General features: G+C 36.1%; 1 protein-coding gene across 8 annotated transcripts in view; it reads right to left on the reverse strand.

Annotated features, from left to right (window-relative positions):
- Suco (SUN domain containing ossification factor) overlaps nucleotides 1-18,846 on the reverse strand; it is a 71,761-nt gene that overhangs the window by 8,126 nt on the left and 44,789 nt on the right. For 6 of the 8 annotated variants that reach the window (XM_021155061.3, XM_029476805.2, XM_029476817.2 and 3 more), the window contains 7 exons: nucleotides 17,529-17,597; nucleotides 16,499-16,589; nucleotides 12,669-13,826; nucleotides 12,054-12,141; nucleotides 4,195-4,299; nucleotides 3,116-3,270; nucleotides 2,617-2,708 (listed from right to left, as the gene is read on the reverse strand). In XM_021155061.3, the coding sequence (XP_021010720.1) occupies nucleotides 2,617-2,708; nucleotides 3,116-3,270; nucleotides 4,195-4,299; nucleotides 12,054-12,141; nucleotides 12,669-13,826; nucleotides 16,499-16,589; nucleotides 17,529-17,597 (1,758 nt within the window). Of the gene's footprint in view, nucleotides 1-2,259; nucleotides 2,358-2,616; nucleotides 2,709-3,115; nucleotides 3,271-4,194; nucleotides 4,300-12,053; nucleotides 12,142-12,668; nucleotides 13,827-16,498; nucleotides 16,590-17,528; nucleotides 17,598-18,846 lie in introns of all 8 variants that reach the window. The other 2 variants (XR_015048053.1, XR_003836497.2) reach the window with 1 other exon arrangement.

An 18,846-nucleotide genomic window follows, 5' to 3' on the forward strand; every position in this document is an offset into this window, starting at 1 on the left:
TGCAAAAGAAAGAACAGCTACATTCATTTGAGACAGAGGAGACTTTAAACATGGAACAAAATTACATAATGACTATTGGACTACAATAGTCATACTCCAAGAAAATATAATGATCATAAATTCATACAAATTTAACATATTTAACAATAGGGCATTACACTATGTGGAGATATGGTCAAGTGATTTTTTTTTTCTTTTATAAGGATGCTTAGACTACTCTCGATGAAAAATAGGTAATCTAGTCAATAGAGATAAATGGACCTTATGTCATATATAAAAATTAACTCCAAATATAGTACAGATCTAAACTTATAAAACTAGAAGAAAAAAACTAAGTTTTAGGACTCTGGACTTCATAAAGACTGCCTAGATAGAACACAGAAAGTGCAAACAAAACAAGATGGATAGTGAAAATGCACACGAAGAAAGGAAGCTCTGTGACTCGTGCATTACTTTTACTTTTATATACTAGCATATGTGTATATGTTTATTTATATGTACATGTGTGCATCTATATATGTATGCACACCCACATGTATATACACACACACACAATGAATTAGAGAAATGCAAATTTCACAGTAGGCTATCCCACAGACATTAGAATAGCAATCATTAAAAGGAAAAGCAGAAACTACCATAAATGTGGATATGGAAACAATGGAACACTGTTGCTAGGCTTGTAAAGCAATACAGTAATTTGGAAACTATGGAGATTATTCAGAGTAAAACAATATTGTCACATGACCTAGCTATCCCATTTTCCATTATATATAAGAGGATGCTACTTAGCCGGGCTTGGCGGCACACACCTTTAATCCCAGTACTCAGGAGACAGAGGTAGGCAGATTTCTGAGTTTGAGGCCAGCCTGGTCTACAAAGTGAATTCCAGGATAGCCAGGGCTACACAGAGAAACCCTGTCTCAAAAAAAAACAAAAAACAAAAAAAAAAAACAAAAAAAAAAGAGGATGCTACTTAAATCTCATTAAAAGACAAACAGAAGGCCAATGAGATGCTCACTGGGGAAAAAGGCAACTGCTGCCTTTTTTAAAATTTTAAGTTGTTGCTTAAAAAACGAAAACAATCTGACATGGTTCTTTCTAAGTTAAGAACTGAAAATACCAACAAGGTGGGAAAATTTAAGGCAGACCAAAAAAATGCTCCAAGAAGAGCTTTAATTTTAAAGGAAAGAAAGAGGGAAGGAAAAAAGAAATGAGGGAGAGGAGGGACAGAATCACGACTGATGTCAGTTTCTTCCTACCTACTGTCCCCACCTATTTTCCTCAGCTTTCTTTAAAAGCAAGGTTAAGTCAAGATTACATCACTGTCTAAAACAGAAGCAATTCTATTATTGGGGGGAAAAACCTATTCTATTTGCCTTTCAAGAGTTAGAGGAAAAATAATGTTAGTTCACTTAATTTAAAATAAGAGTAGAACTGATAAACACAAAAACAACCTCAGCCTATCTCACAGCTATATGAATATACCTCAAAGAAGAAACGCATATACACCACACCAATCAGAATGACTACAAGACCCAATTACTAAAATGTTTACTACTAGGATGTGGAGCACCTGACAAAGCTGGGGGAAGCACTCAAAGCTGACGGGGGTCATCCACAGCAAACCCTGTGTTAGTATTCACTAAGGCTGCCATACATGCTAAGACCCAGCATGCCCACTTCCATTCCTGTTGGCAGATGCATGCATATCTTAAAGACATGTAAAAGCCTAAATGAAAATAGTCCATAGGTAAATGTGTTAATGTGCAGCATTTGTACAGTGGAATACTGCACTAGAATTAGAGTAAATGGCATGGTGACTCACAATAATTAGATGTTAAAATGCTGCCTACACTGGGAGAGGAGAACACAGCAGTTTTTGAGGTGCTAGACTGCATTCTACTTTTTAATTAGGATGTAGGTTACACAGGCATATTGCGTTTATAAAAATTCTCTAAGCTTAATAAAGGCACATGGAGTGAAAACTTACACTAGTAAAACTCAGGAAAGACTATTTGAAGGACATAATAACAGAAACATTTGGCTTAATAACTAAAATTCTAAAAAAAGGGAAAACAGCTCGTTATTTAGAAAGCACCCTTAAATTAAATATATAATTATTTTACTATTGCTATAAGAATAAATTTTTAAGTTTCTTAATAAGCACTAGTTACAAAGGAACTAAAATAGGAAAATAAACTCTGGGCTATGAAAGTGCCTTGAATGTCCTAAACTAGAGATAAAAAAAGGTCCTACCTGCACAAGAAGAGGAGGCAGAAAAGCACAGGATGCTATGAGAGCACATTGAGCATTCAGGGTTTCCATAGCTGTTGAACTTTCTCAAACATCCCTTTCTAAAAAGAAATACTTCTAAACAGGAGCATGTGCAAACAAAACTACTCATTGCTAATTAACACTAAGACCCCCTCCCCACCCTTTGGGCTTTCAAAGGAACAAAGAGTTTTAAAGCATGAAAATGATAAAGTGGCTTTGACTAGCACAAACACAAAGATAACGGATTCATTGTTTGGATGCAGATGAAAACACAGCATGTACATTATACTTATTCCAGAAGCCAGTTTATATATGTAGATCATATCCATAAAAATCTACCTTCTTTGCCAGTAAACTGCAGAGATTTGGATCTGATGAGAGGAAATGATGTTCTTCTTTTCAAATTCATGTCATCATAGGAAGAGAAACACCTAATATATTAAGAAAACATTATATACATGAGTGATTACATGGGATCTAACTTACTGTGTAGCCTATTTAAATGGAGGATTTGAGACCTGCATAACATATGGAACAAGCCTAAATTAGCACAACCATTATTGCTAATATAAAACAAATCTTCTCCAAAGATCTTATCTTACTTCTCTTCCACCCTTGAATGCCACATTTTAACATCTTTCTCAACCAAAATAATTCAAAGGCTTAATACATACATTATTAGTTTCTCTCGATTATTCAATAGCATTATCTCCATGTACAGTTACCATCTTGCTATAAGGATATTTTTAGTATTTTAGTTTCATGTCCCTTTATCTGCTCAGCATTTCTTTGAGAAAAACAAAAAGAAGAAAATTGTGGAGTATATTGTTAACCTTACCTTTTAGGGCTTGGATACTGATTACTTTTAGGAAGTTTTGAAATGTAATCTCCATCAAATTGAGAAGCAGTTCGACAACGTTGCATACAGAGCATCAGTCCCAAGACAACACATAAAACCAAAGACATGACAAGGTAACTCTGACGATCTGAAACCTGAAAAGATAAACATAATTATAAACTACTTTAAAGAATGGACCATGGAACCTAAAATTCAAACAAGTTATTTTTAAACAGTCAAGGTGCTCTGAAATCATAAATACAGAGCATGGTGCTTGAAAACAAACTACAGACATTTGCTCTTTTTCTGTTCTCTCCCCATTTAATTCTTTCTTGAAATATAAAAGCAGTACAGTAAGCACATTTATGCTTTAGACTTAAGCTCACTACTTAACATTCTGTTGATATCTAGCCTGTCTTTCCATCTGCAATCTCTCCCTTAGAGATAGTATGCTAACACATATACAACTCAACTACTCAATTATCAAACCCCTCAGATTCAACCTAAATTTCTTTTCCTCACATACCTGGTATTTCATTAAGGCTTATTTTCTACCTCTTTAAATATATACTTAATTCAATTAATATCCTACTATTTTCTACTTCTAAAATCTTAGTTAACTTCACCCAAGTTACTGCAACTGCCTCCTCCTAAGAAGTTCCCTTCTTGTTTCTGCTCTTGTCCTTAAACAGCTAATTCTCAGCAAGGTAGCAAACAAGGAATTTCTCAACATGGTAAACATTATTGAAATGATCCAGATAATTTCTTTACTTAGTAATTTCCAATGATTTGCAATGTTCAGAATAAAAATCAAACTAAACTGCTTTTTTCAAAAGACCTGACAGAATTACGTAATACCTGCCTTATAGGAAGACCAAATCATGACAGCCAGGCCTTACCAAACTCTCAACCCAGTTCCCAAACAATAAAATAATGAATGCATTTTGATGTTTTAAGCAAGTTCTACCTTCATAACAGTTTTGTTTGGTTTAAGCTTTGAACTATCATGCTCAGTTACAAGCTTGCCCTTCTGACAATCTTCCTAGGAACACTGTCTTACAAGGTAATTAAGCAATTACCTCCCGCTTTAATTCTGCTACAGTTGCTGATAGGTTTGAAACAAGCTGTGTCATGTTGGTCAGTTGTGCCTGGAGCAAGTGGATGGCTTCAGTTTGCCGCTGATCCTATAACAAAAGATTGTTTTTCTTTATATTTCATCTGTACATTAAATTATAAATTTAAGTAAAACATGTAATTTGGAAAATCCATTACGTTCTTTCAAAATGTATTTTTGCAACGATCTTAACAGAGAAACACAAACTTTGATTAAATGATTTTAAAAAAATAAAATACATAAGAATCTGGGATTGTGCTCAATCTTCCCCTCAAAAGGAACTATTCTGCCATTTCCTACAGGATGTAGAGTATCATGTTAATAGAGACTAATAAACTGCTTTTCAACTTAGTATTGAACTAGTGTATCACCAGATACATACATGCTACTCTGACCAAGTGTTTTTAAAGCAAAGCAGCCAGTAGAAAGACATGCTGAAATTTTTTTTGAAGTTAGTTTCTGGATATAAGGTATTTTAATATAAAAAAATTATAATCTTTCCTTTCATAGCAAAATACAATGGAATGCAGGAAGTCATACCTATGTCATCTAATTGATGTTACACTACTACCAATGAAAAGAAGGCCACCAAAGTCACTTTCATTGGGTATTAGGCAAATGAGTTTATTAATAAATCTAAGAAGGAAGGAAGAAAAAAAAAGCAGGAAGAAGTCTAAGAACTTGAAAACTCTAACTTAAGACTTGACAGAAACTACATAACCCTTTATTAGTCTAGATCTAAGCTCAAAAAAGGCTTCAAGCCTCAACTGTATGTGAGGAAGGAAGGGCATATAAAACTAACAGTGGGGTTCATTACTGAAAACCTTTGGCTTTTTCTAATATAGTTTACCATTTAAAAATACTAAGTTAATGATTTATTAAATCACTTCTTTTAAAAGCCAAGACACAATACTGATTTGCCTGTGATAGTTATAAACAACTAAAGACAAGCTTAAACCGGTTGATACTTTTAATCAATACATTTATTTTTGTTAAGATTATAAGAACATGAAAAGTACATATATAGGTCTTTGAGACATAAGATACAGAAACTATATATAAAGCATAGAGAAAATAAAAGATTTCAGATTAAATCTCAAAATATTTCTTGACTGTAAGAGCACACAAATCATATTTAAAAGTGTAATACTGGAATTTTTTTTATTAAGACAGAGGAGTGAAATTATTACTAGTTATACTATTATCATTACCTACATCTGGACAAGCAATAAATAAACAGAAAAAGGTAGAAGGATCAAAAAGAAATAAAGCCATTCTTTTCTATAATCAACAAGAGTACTTCAGAGAAAAACCACAAAACATTCTGCAGTTTTATTGAGTTGTAGAAAGGTTATCTGCACACAATGCAATGTTAAATATTTTTCTAGATATGACACCAATAGCTAGATAACTTCCAAAGCATGAGATCATATCCAAGCTCCATCATTAGCTATTGCAGAAAAGTGTGAATAAGCATTACTTTTGCAACTTACATTTTACAAAATCAGTAACTATTTACCTCCAGAGTAACATGTAAAGTAGACGAGCCATCACGCAGAACAGTATTAAATTACTCTAAACGTTACAACCGACTTTGCTTATCACCCAGCAATTTCACTGCTGGTAAATAATCAAAGGAGATAAAACAATATCCAATGTTTATGGCGGAATTATTCACAATAGATAAATTATGTCATCAATTCCTATACCTTTCAGTGAAGGAATGGACAAGAACCAAAAACAGTGGTACATTTACACAATGGATACTATTTTGCCATAAAAAATGAATAAAATACTATTGCTTTTGTAGCAATGTGGACCAATATCAAGGCTATTACTTCAAGTGAAATGAACCACACACAGAAACACATGGACCACATATTCTCACCCATTTGCAGAAAACTATTATGTCAATCTAGGAAGAAGGACGGCAAGGTGAAAAGATGAAAAGAAGTTCAATAAAGGGCACCACAATAGAGTGTAAGAACGTTTTCTATTTCTTCTCTAGTACGGTTGAAAACTACTGGTTAAAACTCCTCCATTGCTGGTGGGACTGCAAACTGGTACAAACACTCTGGAAATCAATCTGGCAGTTGCTCAAAAAATATTGTTCTACTTGAAGACCCAGCTATACCACTCTTGGGCATATACCCAAAAGATGCTCCACCACACTACAAGGACACATGTTCCACTATGTTCACAGCAGCCTTATTCATAATAACCAGAAGCTGGAAACAACCCAGATGTCCCTCAACCGAAGAATGGATACAGAACGAGGATATCATGAGTTTTGCAGACAAATAGATGGAACTAGAAAACATCATCCTGAGTGAATTAACCCAGACCCCAGAGGACATGCATGCTGTGTACTCACTGATAAGTGGATATTAGCCAAAAAGTACAGAATACCTAGGATAAAACGCACAGACCAAAAGAAGTGTAACAAGCAGAAAGGCCCAAGAGAAGATGTTTCAATCCCACTAGAAGGGGGAAGAAAATAATCACAGGAGGCAAAGAGAGGGATGTACCTGGATGGAAGAGGGGAGAGGGAAGGGGAAAGGAGAATAGGATCAGGTATGGGGGGCGGGACAGAAGGGAAGCTCAGAGGGACAGGAGAATGAATAAAAATATGCAGCCTAGGGGGTGGGATATGGGGGAACCATATAGAAAGTACCAGAGACCGGGAGGTGAGAGACTCTCAGAACTCAATGGAGGTGACCTGAGCAAAAATGGCCAACAATGGAAATCGAAGAGTCCACCTCCAGCAGATAGACAGGGCCTAAAGTGGAGGGATGGGGTAACTAAGTCAAAATTTCTGACCTAGAACTGTTTCTGTCTAAAAGAACTGCAGGGACAAAAATGGAGAAGAGACTTAGAGCCTAGCATGGCTGACCTCTGAGAGACTACCAGCAAACAGCTGACTGAGACAGGTGCACATACTTACATCCAACCACTAAACTGAAGTTGGGGACCACTATGGTTGAATAAGGGAATGGATTTAAGAAGCTGAAGAGGAGGCCAGTCTCACAGGAAGACCAGCAATCTCAACTAACTCAGACCCCAGGGAGCTACCAGAGACTGAGCCACCAACCAGGCAGCTTATACAGGATGGTCCAAGGTCCCTGGCACATACATAGCAGAGGACTGCCTGGTCTGGCTTCAGTGGAAGATGTGCCTAATCTAGGAGGGGGGGAAGGAGGGAGGATTGGGGGAGGGAGAGGGAGAGAAAGATGGAGGGAAGAATAGGGGAGGGAGAGGGAGGGAAAGAGGGAGGAAGAGAGGGAGGAGAGGGGGAGGGAGAGGGAGGAAGAGGAGGCATGGTAGGAGGTACCCTCTTGGAGGCAAGGAGGAGGAATCGGATGAGGAAGTGTGGGAGGGGGGAACTGGAAGAGGAGCAAAGGCTGGAATGTAATAAATAAAGTAAGTTTTAAAAAATTCCAGTAACATCAAATTTTACACAAAAGTGTCTAAACAGAAGGATGATCAGGCTGACAGAGGCATTAATTATGTTGGAGTAGGAAGATACAGGCTGGCCATAGAAGTGACACCAGGGAAATGAGAAGTTAGTTATGTTGTCAAGACACTAGGAAATGTATGGGCTAGCACTTTAGAAATCCGATGAGAAAACTTGAGAAAATTACCAATAATTACATAGAAAAGAGCAACTGCAGACATAGTTTTGTGAGTAACTAAAGAGAGAATAATTGTATTCCACAAAATGCATGTGTACTCACACAAAAATATTTATATAGTTACCATAAAGTAAATATTAAATATTCACATGAAACAAGCCACCAGTCTATATTAAATGTATGAAATGAGCATACATGACATTGGAGAAGCCACATTTCAGCTACAGTACTGTCTAAAAAATATAAAATATCCTTAAAACTACATTATCTAAGTACTAAGTGTCATTAAGAAAGAATTTTGTTGTAGTCTTCATTGATTAACAAAATCAGAAATAAGAAAAGATAAAATTGATTTTTATTATCATTTAAAAAAATTATGATCTACTTGAAATCAGAGTATACTAACAATGGCTGAAATGACTTACTACACACTGTAGATGGACATTAATTACAATACACTCCACAGAAGTGAGTACCATCCCAAACTTATGGGACGCAATGAAAGCATTTCTAAGAGGAAAACTCATAGCTCTGAGTGCCTCCAAAAGGAAACTAGAGAGAGCACACATTAGCAGCTTGACAACACACCTAAAAGCACTAGAACAAAAGGAAGCAAATTCACCCAAGAGGAGTAGACGGCAGGAAATAATCAAACTCAGGGGTGAAATCAACCAAGTGGAAACAAGAAAAACTATTCAAAGAATCAACCAATCAAGGAGCTGGTTCTTTGAGAAAATCAACAAGATAGATAAACCCTTAGCCAGACTCACTAGAGGGCACAGGGAAAGCATCCTAATTAACAAAATCAGAAATGAAAAAGGAGACATAACAACAGATCCTGAAGACATCCAAAACACCATCAGATCCTTCTACCAAAGGCTATACTCAACAAAACTGGAGAACCTGGATAAAATGGAGAAGTTCCTAGACAGATACCAGGTACCAAAGTTGAATCAAGATCAGGTTAATGATCTAAACAGCCCTATATCCCCCAAAGAAATAGAAGCAGTCATTAATAGTCTCCCAACTAAAAAAAGCCCAGGACCAGATGGGTTTAGTGCAGAGTTCTATCAGACCTTCAAAGAAGATCTAATCCCAGTTCTTCACAAACTATTCCACAAAATAGAAACAGAAGGTACTCTACCCAACTCATTCTATGAAGCCACAATTACTCTGATACCTAAACCACAAAAAGACCCAACAAAGATAGAAAACTTCAGACCAATATCCTTTATGAATATTGATGCAAAAATCCTCAATAAAGTTCTTGCTAACCGAATCCAAGAACACATCAAAACAATCATCCATCCTGACCAAGTAGGTTTCATCCCAGGGATGCAGGGATGGTTCAATATACGGAAATCCATCAACGTAATCCAGTATATAAACAAACTCAAAGACAAAAACCACATGGTCATCTCGTTAGATGCGGAAAAAGCATTTGACAAGATCCAACACCCATTCATGATAAAAGTCTTGGAAAGATCAGGAATTCAAGGCCCATACCTAAACATGATAAAAGCAATCTACAGCAAACCAGTAGCCAACATCAAAGTAAATGGTCAGAAGCTTGAAGCAATCCCTCTAAAATCAGGGACTAGACAAGGCTGTCCACTTTCTCCATACCTATTCAACATTGTACTTGAAGTCCTAGCCAGAGCAATTCGACAACAAAAGGAGATCAAAGAGATACAAATTGGAAAAGATGAAGTCAAAATATCACTCTTTGCAGATGATATGATAGTATATATAAGTGACCCTAAAAATTCCACCAGAGAACTCCTAAGCCTGATAAACAGCTTCGGTGAAGTAGCTGGATATAAAATTAACTCAAACAAATCAATGGCCTTTCTCTACACAAAGAATAAACAGGCTGAGAAAGAAATTAGGGAAACAACACCCTTCTCAATAGTCACAAATAATATAAAATATCTTGGCGTGACTCTAACTAAGGAAGTGAAAGATCTGTATAATAAAAACTTCAAGTCTCTGAAGAAAGAAATTATAGAAGATCTCAGAAGATGGAAAGATCTCCCATGCTCATGGATTGGCAGGATCAACATTGTAAAAATGGCTATCTTGCCAAAAGCAATCTACAGATTCAATGCAATCCCCATCAAAATTCCAAATCAATTCTTCAACGAATTAGAAAGTGCAATCTGCAAATTCATCTGGAATAACAAAAAACCTAGGATAGCAAAAACTCTTCTCAAGGATAAAAGAACCTCTGGTGGAATCACGATACTGGACCTAAAGCTCTACTACAGAGCAATTGTGATAAAAACTGCATGGTACTGGTATAGTGACAGACAAATAGACCAATGGAATAGAATTGAAGACCCAGAAATGAACCCACACACCTACGGTCACTTGATCTTCGACAAGGGAGCTAAAAACATCCAGTGGAAGAAAGACAGCATTTTCAACAAATGGTGCTGGCACAACTGTTTGTTAACATGTAGAAGAATGCGAATCGATCCATTCCTATCTCCTTGTACTAAGGTCAAGTCTAAGTGGATCAAGGAACTTCACATAAAACCAGAGACACTGAAACTTATAGAGGAGAAAGTGGGGAAAAGCCTTGAAGATATGGGCACAGGAGAAAAATTCCTGAATAGAACAGTAATGGCTTGTGCTGTAAGATCGAGAATTGACAAGTGGGACCTCATGAAACTACAAAGCTTCTGCAAGGCTAAAGACACCATCAATAAGACAAAAAAAAAACACCAACAGATTGGGAAAGGATCTTCACCTATCCTAAATCAGATAAGGGACTAATATCCAATATATATAAAGAACTCAAGAAGGTGGACTCCAGAAAGTCAAATAACCCCATTAGAAAATGGGGCTCAGAACTGAACAAAGAATTCTCACCTGAGGAATACCGAATGGCAGAGAAACACCTGAAAAAATGTTCAACATCCTTAATCATCAGGGAAATGCAAATCAAAACAACCCTGAGATTCCACCTCACACCAGTCAGAATGGCTAAGATCAAAAATTCAGGTGACAGCAGATGCTGGCGAGGATGTGGAGAAAGAGGAACACTCCTCCATTGTTGGTGGGATTGCAAGCTTGTACAACCACTCTGGAAATCAGTCTGGCGGTTCCTCAGAAAATTGGACATAGTACTACCGGAGGATCCAGCAATACTTCTCCTGGGCATATATCCAGAAGATGTCCCAACCGGTAAAAAGGACACATGCTCCACTATGTTCATAGCAGCCCTATTTATAATAGCCAGAAGCTGGAAAGAACCCAGATGTCCCTCAACAGAGGAATGGATACAGAAATTATGGTACATTTACACAATGGAGTACTACTCAGCTATTAAAAAGAATGAATTTATGAAATTCCTAGCCAAATGGATGGACCTGGAGGGCATCATCTTGAGTGAAATAACACAATCACAAAAGAACTCACACAATATGTATTCACTGATAAGTGGATATTAGCCCAAAACTTAGGATACCCAAGATATAAGATACAATTTGATAAACGCATGAAACTCAAGAAGAATGAAGACCAAAGTGTGGACACTGTGCACCTTCTTAGAATTGGGAACAAAACACCCAGGGAAGGAGTTACAGAGACAAAGTTTGTAGCTGTGATGAAAGGATGGACCATTTAGAGACTGCCGTATCCAGGGATCCATCCCATAATCAGCTTCTAAACGCTGACACCATTGCATACACTAGCGAGATTTTGCTGAAAGGACCCAAATATAGCTGTCTCTTGTGAAACGATGCCGGGGCCTAGCAAACACAGGAGTGGATGTTCACAGTCAGCTATTGGATGTATCACAGGGCTCCCAATGGAGAAGCTAGAGAAAGTACCCAAGGAGCTAAAGGGATCTGCAACCCTATTGTTGGAACAACATGATGTACTAACCAGAACCCCGGAGCTCTTGTCTCTAGCTGCATATGTATCGAAAGATGGCCTAGTCGGCCATCACTGGAAAGAGAGGCCCATTGGACTTGCAAACTTTATATGCCCCAATATAGGGGAATGCCAGGGCCAAAAGAATGGGAATGGGTGGGTAGGGAAGTGGGGGGCGCTATGGGGGACTTTTGGGATAGCATTGGAAATGTAATTGAGGAAAATATGTAATAAAAATCAAAAAAAAAAAAAAAAAGAAATGAGTATCATGTTGCAGTGTGAAAAGTACATATACAATAAAGAAGAAACCAACCTGCTCTTCTGCTATCCGTGAAGTATTCTGAAGCTTAACTATTGTCTTATTGAAAGCCTTCTGCATTTCTTCCATCTGTTTTCGGTACCTACAAAGTAAGAGTTGCTTTCAATCCACTTTCTCCTTCATTATGTACTGGAAAATCATTCTGATTTTGAGACTGAACAATCTGCTTTTTCTTAAATGACCGATTCAGGACTGTGCAATCCAATAACACACATAAAAGGTATAACCAAATAGAGAGATCCTGGACATCAAGAGAAACGAAGTTGGGCACACTAGCACAGAACTACACTACCAGTTAAGATGCTGACAAGGAGGTTACATTAAGCACAAGAGCTCACAACTAATCTCAGCAACATGGTAAGAACACAACAATTATAAAGGAGAAAATAAGACACAGAAAATTTATTAGCCCAGTAATAATTGCATGTCACTATAAATATTTATAAAAATGGAAAAGATAACAAAGATAACAATTCTGGGAAGCTTTGAACATCATTTAAATGGCTTTCCCTCTTTTTCCAGTTAAAATTGTGCTTCCTTCATCATCACAATGTCTTTGTAGATCATATTCAGCTACTAAACTTATGGTGTAAAATGGGTTGTACTTACCTTTGACTAAGCTCCTCCAGATAGCGACCACTGAGAGACATGTTAACTTCTAAGGCTTTAATACGATTATTAAGCCTCATAAATACTGACTCCTTCTGATTTGATCCATGCACAAGATTTCCATTACCATATCCCAGATCAGTAGAATTTTGTAATTCAGCATAGAAATCTGTAGCTGTCCTCTGTAACCCTCTTAAAAGGGCATCTTCTGGAGACTGTTCATCCTCTTTCACTTCAGGCAACGAAGGATCCATAACTGGAGTCACTGTATGCTTTAGTGTATCAGCTATACTAGGTTTGGTTTCCACACTTTCACCCTCTGGCACAGTGGCTGTGTTCATAGGTGGTGGTACTATTGTTTCAGGGAACTTGGTGACAACTTCTGTGGAGAATATGTCTTCTTTCACAGTATTGTCCATCACCTCATTAACTTTACTTGTTTCATAAATAACAGAGAACTTCTCAACAGAACTAAAGCTCTCGGCCTTTTTTTCTGTTTTATCATCAAACTCAACAGAACTCTCTTGGGGCATCACTTGTGATGGAATATATCCTCCTTCAGATTTAACAGACTCAGATCCTTCTACTTTAGACAGTGAACTCATTTCTGGAGTAACATCTAAGAGAAGAGACTGAGAAAGAGTTTGAGGGTAGCTCGGCTCAAGTTCAATTGTGTCCACTGTGTGATTTATCAAATGCCCCTGGTGCACACTACTTAAATCATCTGGAACAACAGTTTCAGCTTCTCTTTCCATGTTCTCGTTATCCACATCGCCACTGGGAGGCTGCAGTACTGAAACCTCTACTGATTCTACAGGAAGGAGTAGTGATGGCTGAGGTGACACAAAATCTTTTCCTTTACTCACAGTCCTGCTGCGTTGTCGATAAAGAGCAATTCTAACTGAGCACCATTTATATATGTACTCCGAAAAACTAGAAATACAACAAATTGAAGTCAGCTCACTACAAAGTATGTGTGTCTCAGACTCAAACCAGGATGACGACTCATCCTCTTGTTCACCACTGCCCAAAAGGGTCACTGTAGATGGACTCGCTTCCTCTTCTTCCTCCTGAACCAGTTGTACAATCGGACTCTCTTTTGGAGGAGCTGAGGTTGATGGTTCTGTATCATGTGTATGGACTTCCTTGATTACATATCTAGAAATACATATACACGATTACATATCACTTAAGGTAGAAATCTAATGTTAAAATAAGCTTAAGGAAAATGTATTAGGAACAACATAAAGATTGGGATTACAGAAGAAATGCTGAGTACAAAGCTGTATACAAATATGTTTGATCAGTTTTCCCTATAGACATTTTTCCATTTTATATAGAGTACTTACGCCAGAAATGGCAGCACAAAGTCCACTTACCAAGCAACCAACCAAATAGCTCAAACCACTGTATTTTACACCAAATTTGTGAATACTTCTCTCCCTTATATGTACATTGTACCTTTGTTTCTATAACATTTACTAATTCATTACAAGTCTTTCAGATTAGAAATTAAAGATAACCAAGAGCTAGAACTAGAACCCAGGATTCCTAGTATCATCTGCAGAAGGCAGCTAAAGTTCTAAAGACTATTTCTGTATATGCTGTGAGGAATTCCTACACAGCAGACTATCTACTTTTAAGGAAATACAATCTTAACATCATCTGAGCTAGTTCTCTTACTAAAAGACAAATGCCTGACCACTTTAAAAAAAGTACTGACGCATCATAAACCTGTCTGTCTCATCAGTGGATCTAGAGAAGGTCTGTGTGATAGGGCCTAGATAGGGGTGTAGTAGTAGAAACTGGGTTATAAATTACGATGCCTATGGTTCTGTCTGAGATAAAGACAATTTCTAAATACAACCTTAAAAGGACAAAGAAAAACCTGAATGAAAAACTCAGGTAATATGAACATCAAAATTGAATTATCTTTATATGCAAAATTTCCTACTTAAAAGTTACTACCATGCCGGGCGTGGTGGCGCACGCCTTTAATCCCAGCACTCGGGAGGCAGAGGCAGGCGGATTTCTGAGTTCGAGGCCAGCCTGGTCTACAGAGTGAGTTCCAGGACAGCCAGAGCTATACAGAAAAACCCTGTCTTGAAAAACCAAAAAAAAAAAAAAAAAAAAAAAGTTACTACCAGAAAAATATTTCTAAGTAGAGACATCTGCCACAATGATAAAAGCAAAGTCAAAGAGTATCTAAGCAGATTTTCATTTTTGCTGAAAACAAAATAAAAACCAATTAAGTCATGCTTCTCTTAACAAAAAGCTTATCTATAACCACATAGATCCATTTAGAACCTAATTATCTTTCTTACATATTCACGTGGCATGTCAACTATTAGTTACTGAATAAACTGTGACAGTAAATAGGAGCAATGTCTGAAGAAAGGAAGGAGAAAATAAAAATCTGGTAAATATGAAGTTACATGCTGTTGTACATACTATCTAGTCTATTATAGTTAAAACAGACTTAGGAAAAGAAAGTAACAGCTTTCTATAAATTTAGTATTAATTTTGAATACGAAGTACGTTTTTGTTATTTTACCAAATGACTGCTATATAATTATTTTAAAAACTTAAAGTAAATAAAGACACTTTAAGTAAAAATTGTTCAATGATTTTGCCAATGTGATGGCATGTGCCTGTAAGTCCAATACTTGGGAGAAAGAGACAGGAGGATCACAAGTTTAGGGCCAGGCTAGACTATATAGGGAGATTTTGTCTCAATGAAGTCATCTTTCAAAATACTCACATTTGTTTGTGTGCATAAATAAAATTAGCTTGCTTAGTATGCTTTAAAAAAAAATACCTATGTTAACTGAAGAAGCAGCCTAGTTATAAAATCAAAAATAGCTATTACACATTCAGATAATTAGAAACACTAAGAATGTCTTCATCACTAATACATATTTTAAGTCCTCTTAAGAATCAGTAACATATATGTCATATTTCTCATCCAACCACTCAATAAATATCTTTATAGTCTCTTTCAGAATATAAATATCTCACTCTACTTTTGAAAGCACAAAATTACTTTTTAATTAGTATGCTAGTTGGGAATTACAGTTTAAAGCATACTTACTGCAATTCTGATTTCCTACTATTGTAAAATAGTTCACATTCAAATATCCTATTAGAGTTCCTCAGAGACAAAATAAGATTTTAAAATTTTACACAATAACCATAACCCATGAGCCAAATCACTGAGTTTATGGTCTATTATAGATAACATGTACCTATGATGTAAATGCCTTTGTTAAGAAAATACCCACAAGATGAAGATATTTTATGTTACTTTACCTATATGCAAAACGCTGCTCAATATGTGCCAAGACCAAAAAAAAAAAAAAACCAAAAAACCTCTATACAAATCATTTTGAGAAAGGGAACAAGTTAGTTTGCTGTGTGACAACTACTGCATTAGGTATTTTGGGTACCCTCTGTGGCTTTCTAGGGACTTCATATATACATATGCAATGCTTTCAACCTAAACTCAGTAAGAATGCTCTGAAACCTGTCCTCAAGCCTAGAGTTATCACCCTCAGTAAGGAAGTGCTTTTCTTTAGAAAAGATTCAATGAGTGAAAGTAATATATAATTCTAAAGCAACAAATGTGTGGTCTGGAATAGTGTGCTTTTAATATGCATATACACAAAAGAGAAGAAGCAACTGCAAAGTGTCCAGAGTAGCTGTAGGAATGTCTGTCCTACGACTTGGGCTCTCTTACAGTTGACTGTATACAGATGACAAGCTCTTTTCTTTCTCTTTCTAATACACTCCACTCTGTTTTAACAGAAATCTACTGTCGCAGCATAACTTACTCAGGTGATGGAACAGGAGTTGAAACACGAGTTGATTCAGGCATTTTAGGTTCAGTTGTGGCAGTGGCATTCTCAGATATACTTTTATTTCCTATTTTAAGAAAGATGCCCACATTGAGTTCAATGTTTAAAAACTGTACCATAAAATATTTTACTGTAACAAATAAAGAGTTGTAGTCTCTCAGGGCAGAAGGAAAAGGTCAAATACATTTGCTAATGAGGAGTTTTTTCTTTTAAATCTAAGTTTTCTTTGAAAGACATGACTGCACATGATCACAACTATAAAGAATGAACATTATTCCTTATTTGATATTATAAATTTTGCATAATATTACATGATTAATATGCTTCTGGACCAAAAAGTTATTGGAAAATGAGGAAGTAAAATGGCTAACTTTGAAGTTAACACTTAGCTTAGTGGTTTTCAAAAATTAAAAGGCATCATTTGTTACTCTTTACTAATTGATATTTGACATTCTTTAAAGAAAATAAAATGGTCTAATATATTAATATATTTGCTACAAAAGGAAAGCTAATATAAAGTACCACTAGGAATTCTCAATACAGAGACGAGGGTATAGAATCACTACTGTCATGGCTAGGAAGAATCAAATATCAATTCAGTTGGGCAGAGCGGGAGCACCTGCTCCCACCCAGATACTAACAAGACTAAGATAGCACTGTTAAGTTCAAGGCCAGTCCAGCAACTTCATGAGACCTTGATTGAAAATAAAAAAGAGCATTTGTATGGCACATAGGATATCCTGGGTTAAACAATTCTACCAGGGCAGAAGAGGCTTCTAGAGGGGCAGGGATCAATTAATGAAATGTATGTAAATGAAGTTCTTTCATTTAAAAAAAAGTGTGAAATTCAATAAACAATAGCTAATACAAGATGGCTAAGTTCTTTTCAATGGTCTCTTCATTTCTAAATGAAAATTCTACTTTGTTAGTTCATTACTTCCTTTTTCTAACTTAAAGGATCCATGAAGTACCAACTATTTTAAAGACCCACAAAATGATTAGGTACCTTCTGTCAAGTCTTCAGTTTTTGCTCCCAGAATATTAGCAGCAATATTCACCATATTTAGAATGGCATCTAAAACAAAATTCAATCAGAAAATAATACCAATATACCTAAAGAGTGTCATTAAAATCTTAAGATAATTTTTAAAAGGCCTATAAAGGTCTTTTAGCCATTTTCTTTTGACTATATATATCTTTTATTTCCTATCAAAGTCTAATACAGGATACAGATTTTAGCCAAAGTAAACTGAAATTCTAAGGTTCAGAGGGAATTTTGAATAGTTCTTTTTTTTTTTTTTTTTAAATAAAACTTCGTACTACCTTTTACTAAATACTGTTGTTAACACATTACAAAATCCAACTATAGCCTGGACTGGAATATGGAGGACATGAGATGATCAAAATTCCTATTTCAAATGTTTAAAAAGGTTTTACAGTTTAAAAAAAAAATCAACTTATATCGACAAAGCAATTTTCTAAATGAGTGGTTATAGATAAAAAATAAAATGGGAATTTTAGTATCCAAAGAAAAGTAGAAAAATTCTATTATTAATTTTATTGTACTATATCAGTCAAATAAACTGGTAATATGCATAATTAAATTTCCCTGATGATGTTTAAAACTAACTAGGCAAACAGTATATTGTGGGTTATATAACCCCCAATATCTTTTTGTGGGTAAGAGATTTTTTTAAAGGTCAAAACTAAGGTTAATAGGTAGAACAATTTGCAATTTGGTTGTTGTGAGTTGTTTGTTTGTTTTTATTTGTTTTTTGCACCTAGTGGAGACATTTAATAATATAGGTACAAGCCTCCATTTCTATATAAAGACATCTATGAATACATAAGAATCACAGAATGGCAGAAATCTATGAGAAACTGGTGATGGGAGTTGAGGGGATCTTCTAATATGTAATTTCAGAGGAATTTCTTCCGTCTACCTTGAACTGTCATTTGATATCAATTTTCATTATCACACATTTGCATCAAAGCACTAAGAATGTGCAGAGGCTGTGCTGTAAGGCTCCCAAGTTACCCCTGTCTTAAGTCTCCAGATAAAAGAGTCTCACAGACTTTGCATGACACTTTCAATGAAAATCCAAGATGTGAAACACAAAGCTCTAAGGGAAGGTACATAAAGAAGGCTGCGCCACTCAGCATGGTCACACAGACCCAGTTCTGTAAATGTGTGTGTAGGGTAGGGAAAAATTTCACTGGTTTAAAGAAGACTCCAAGTACAGTAATTATGGAATGCACGTAACTGTGGTTTTATCTGAATATGATAATTTTAGTACTTCATTTAGGGACATCAGAATAACACA

This window comes from Mus caroli, unplaced genomic scaffold (assembly GCF_978045245.1).
Source record: "Mus caroli unplaced genomic scaffold, Mus_caroli_1 scaffold_1, whole genome shotgun sequence".
NCBI lineage: Eukaryota > Metazoa > Chordata > Mammalia > Rodentia > Muridae > Mus > Mus caroli.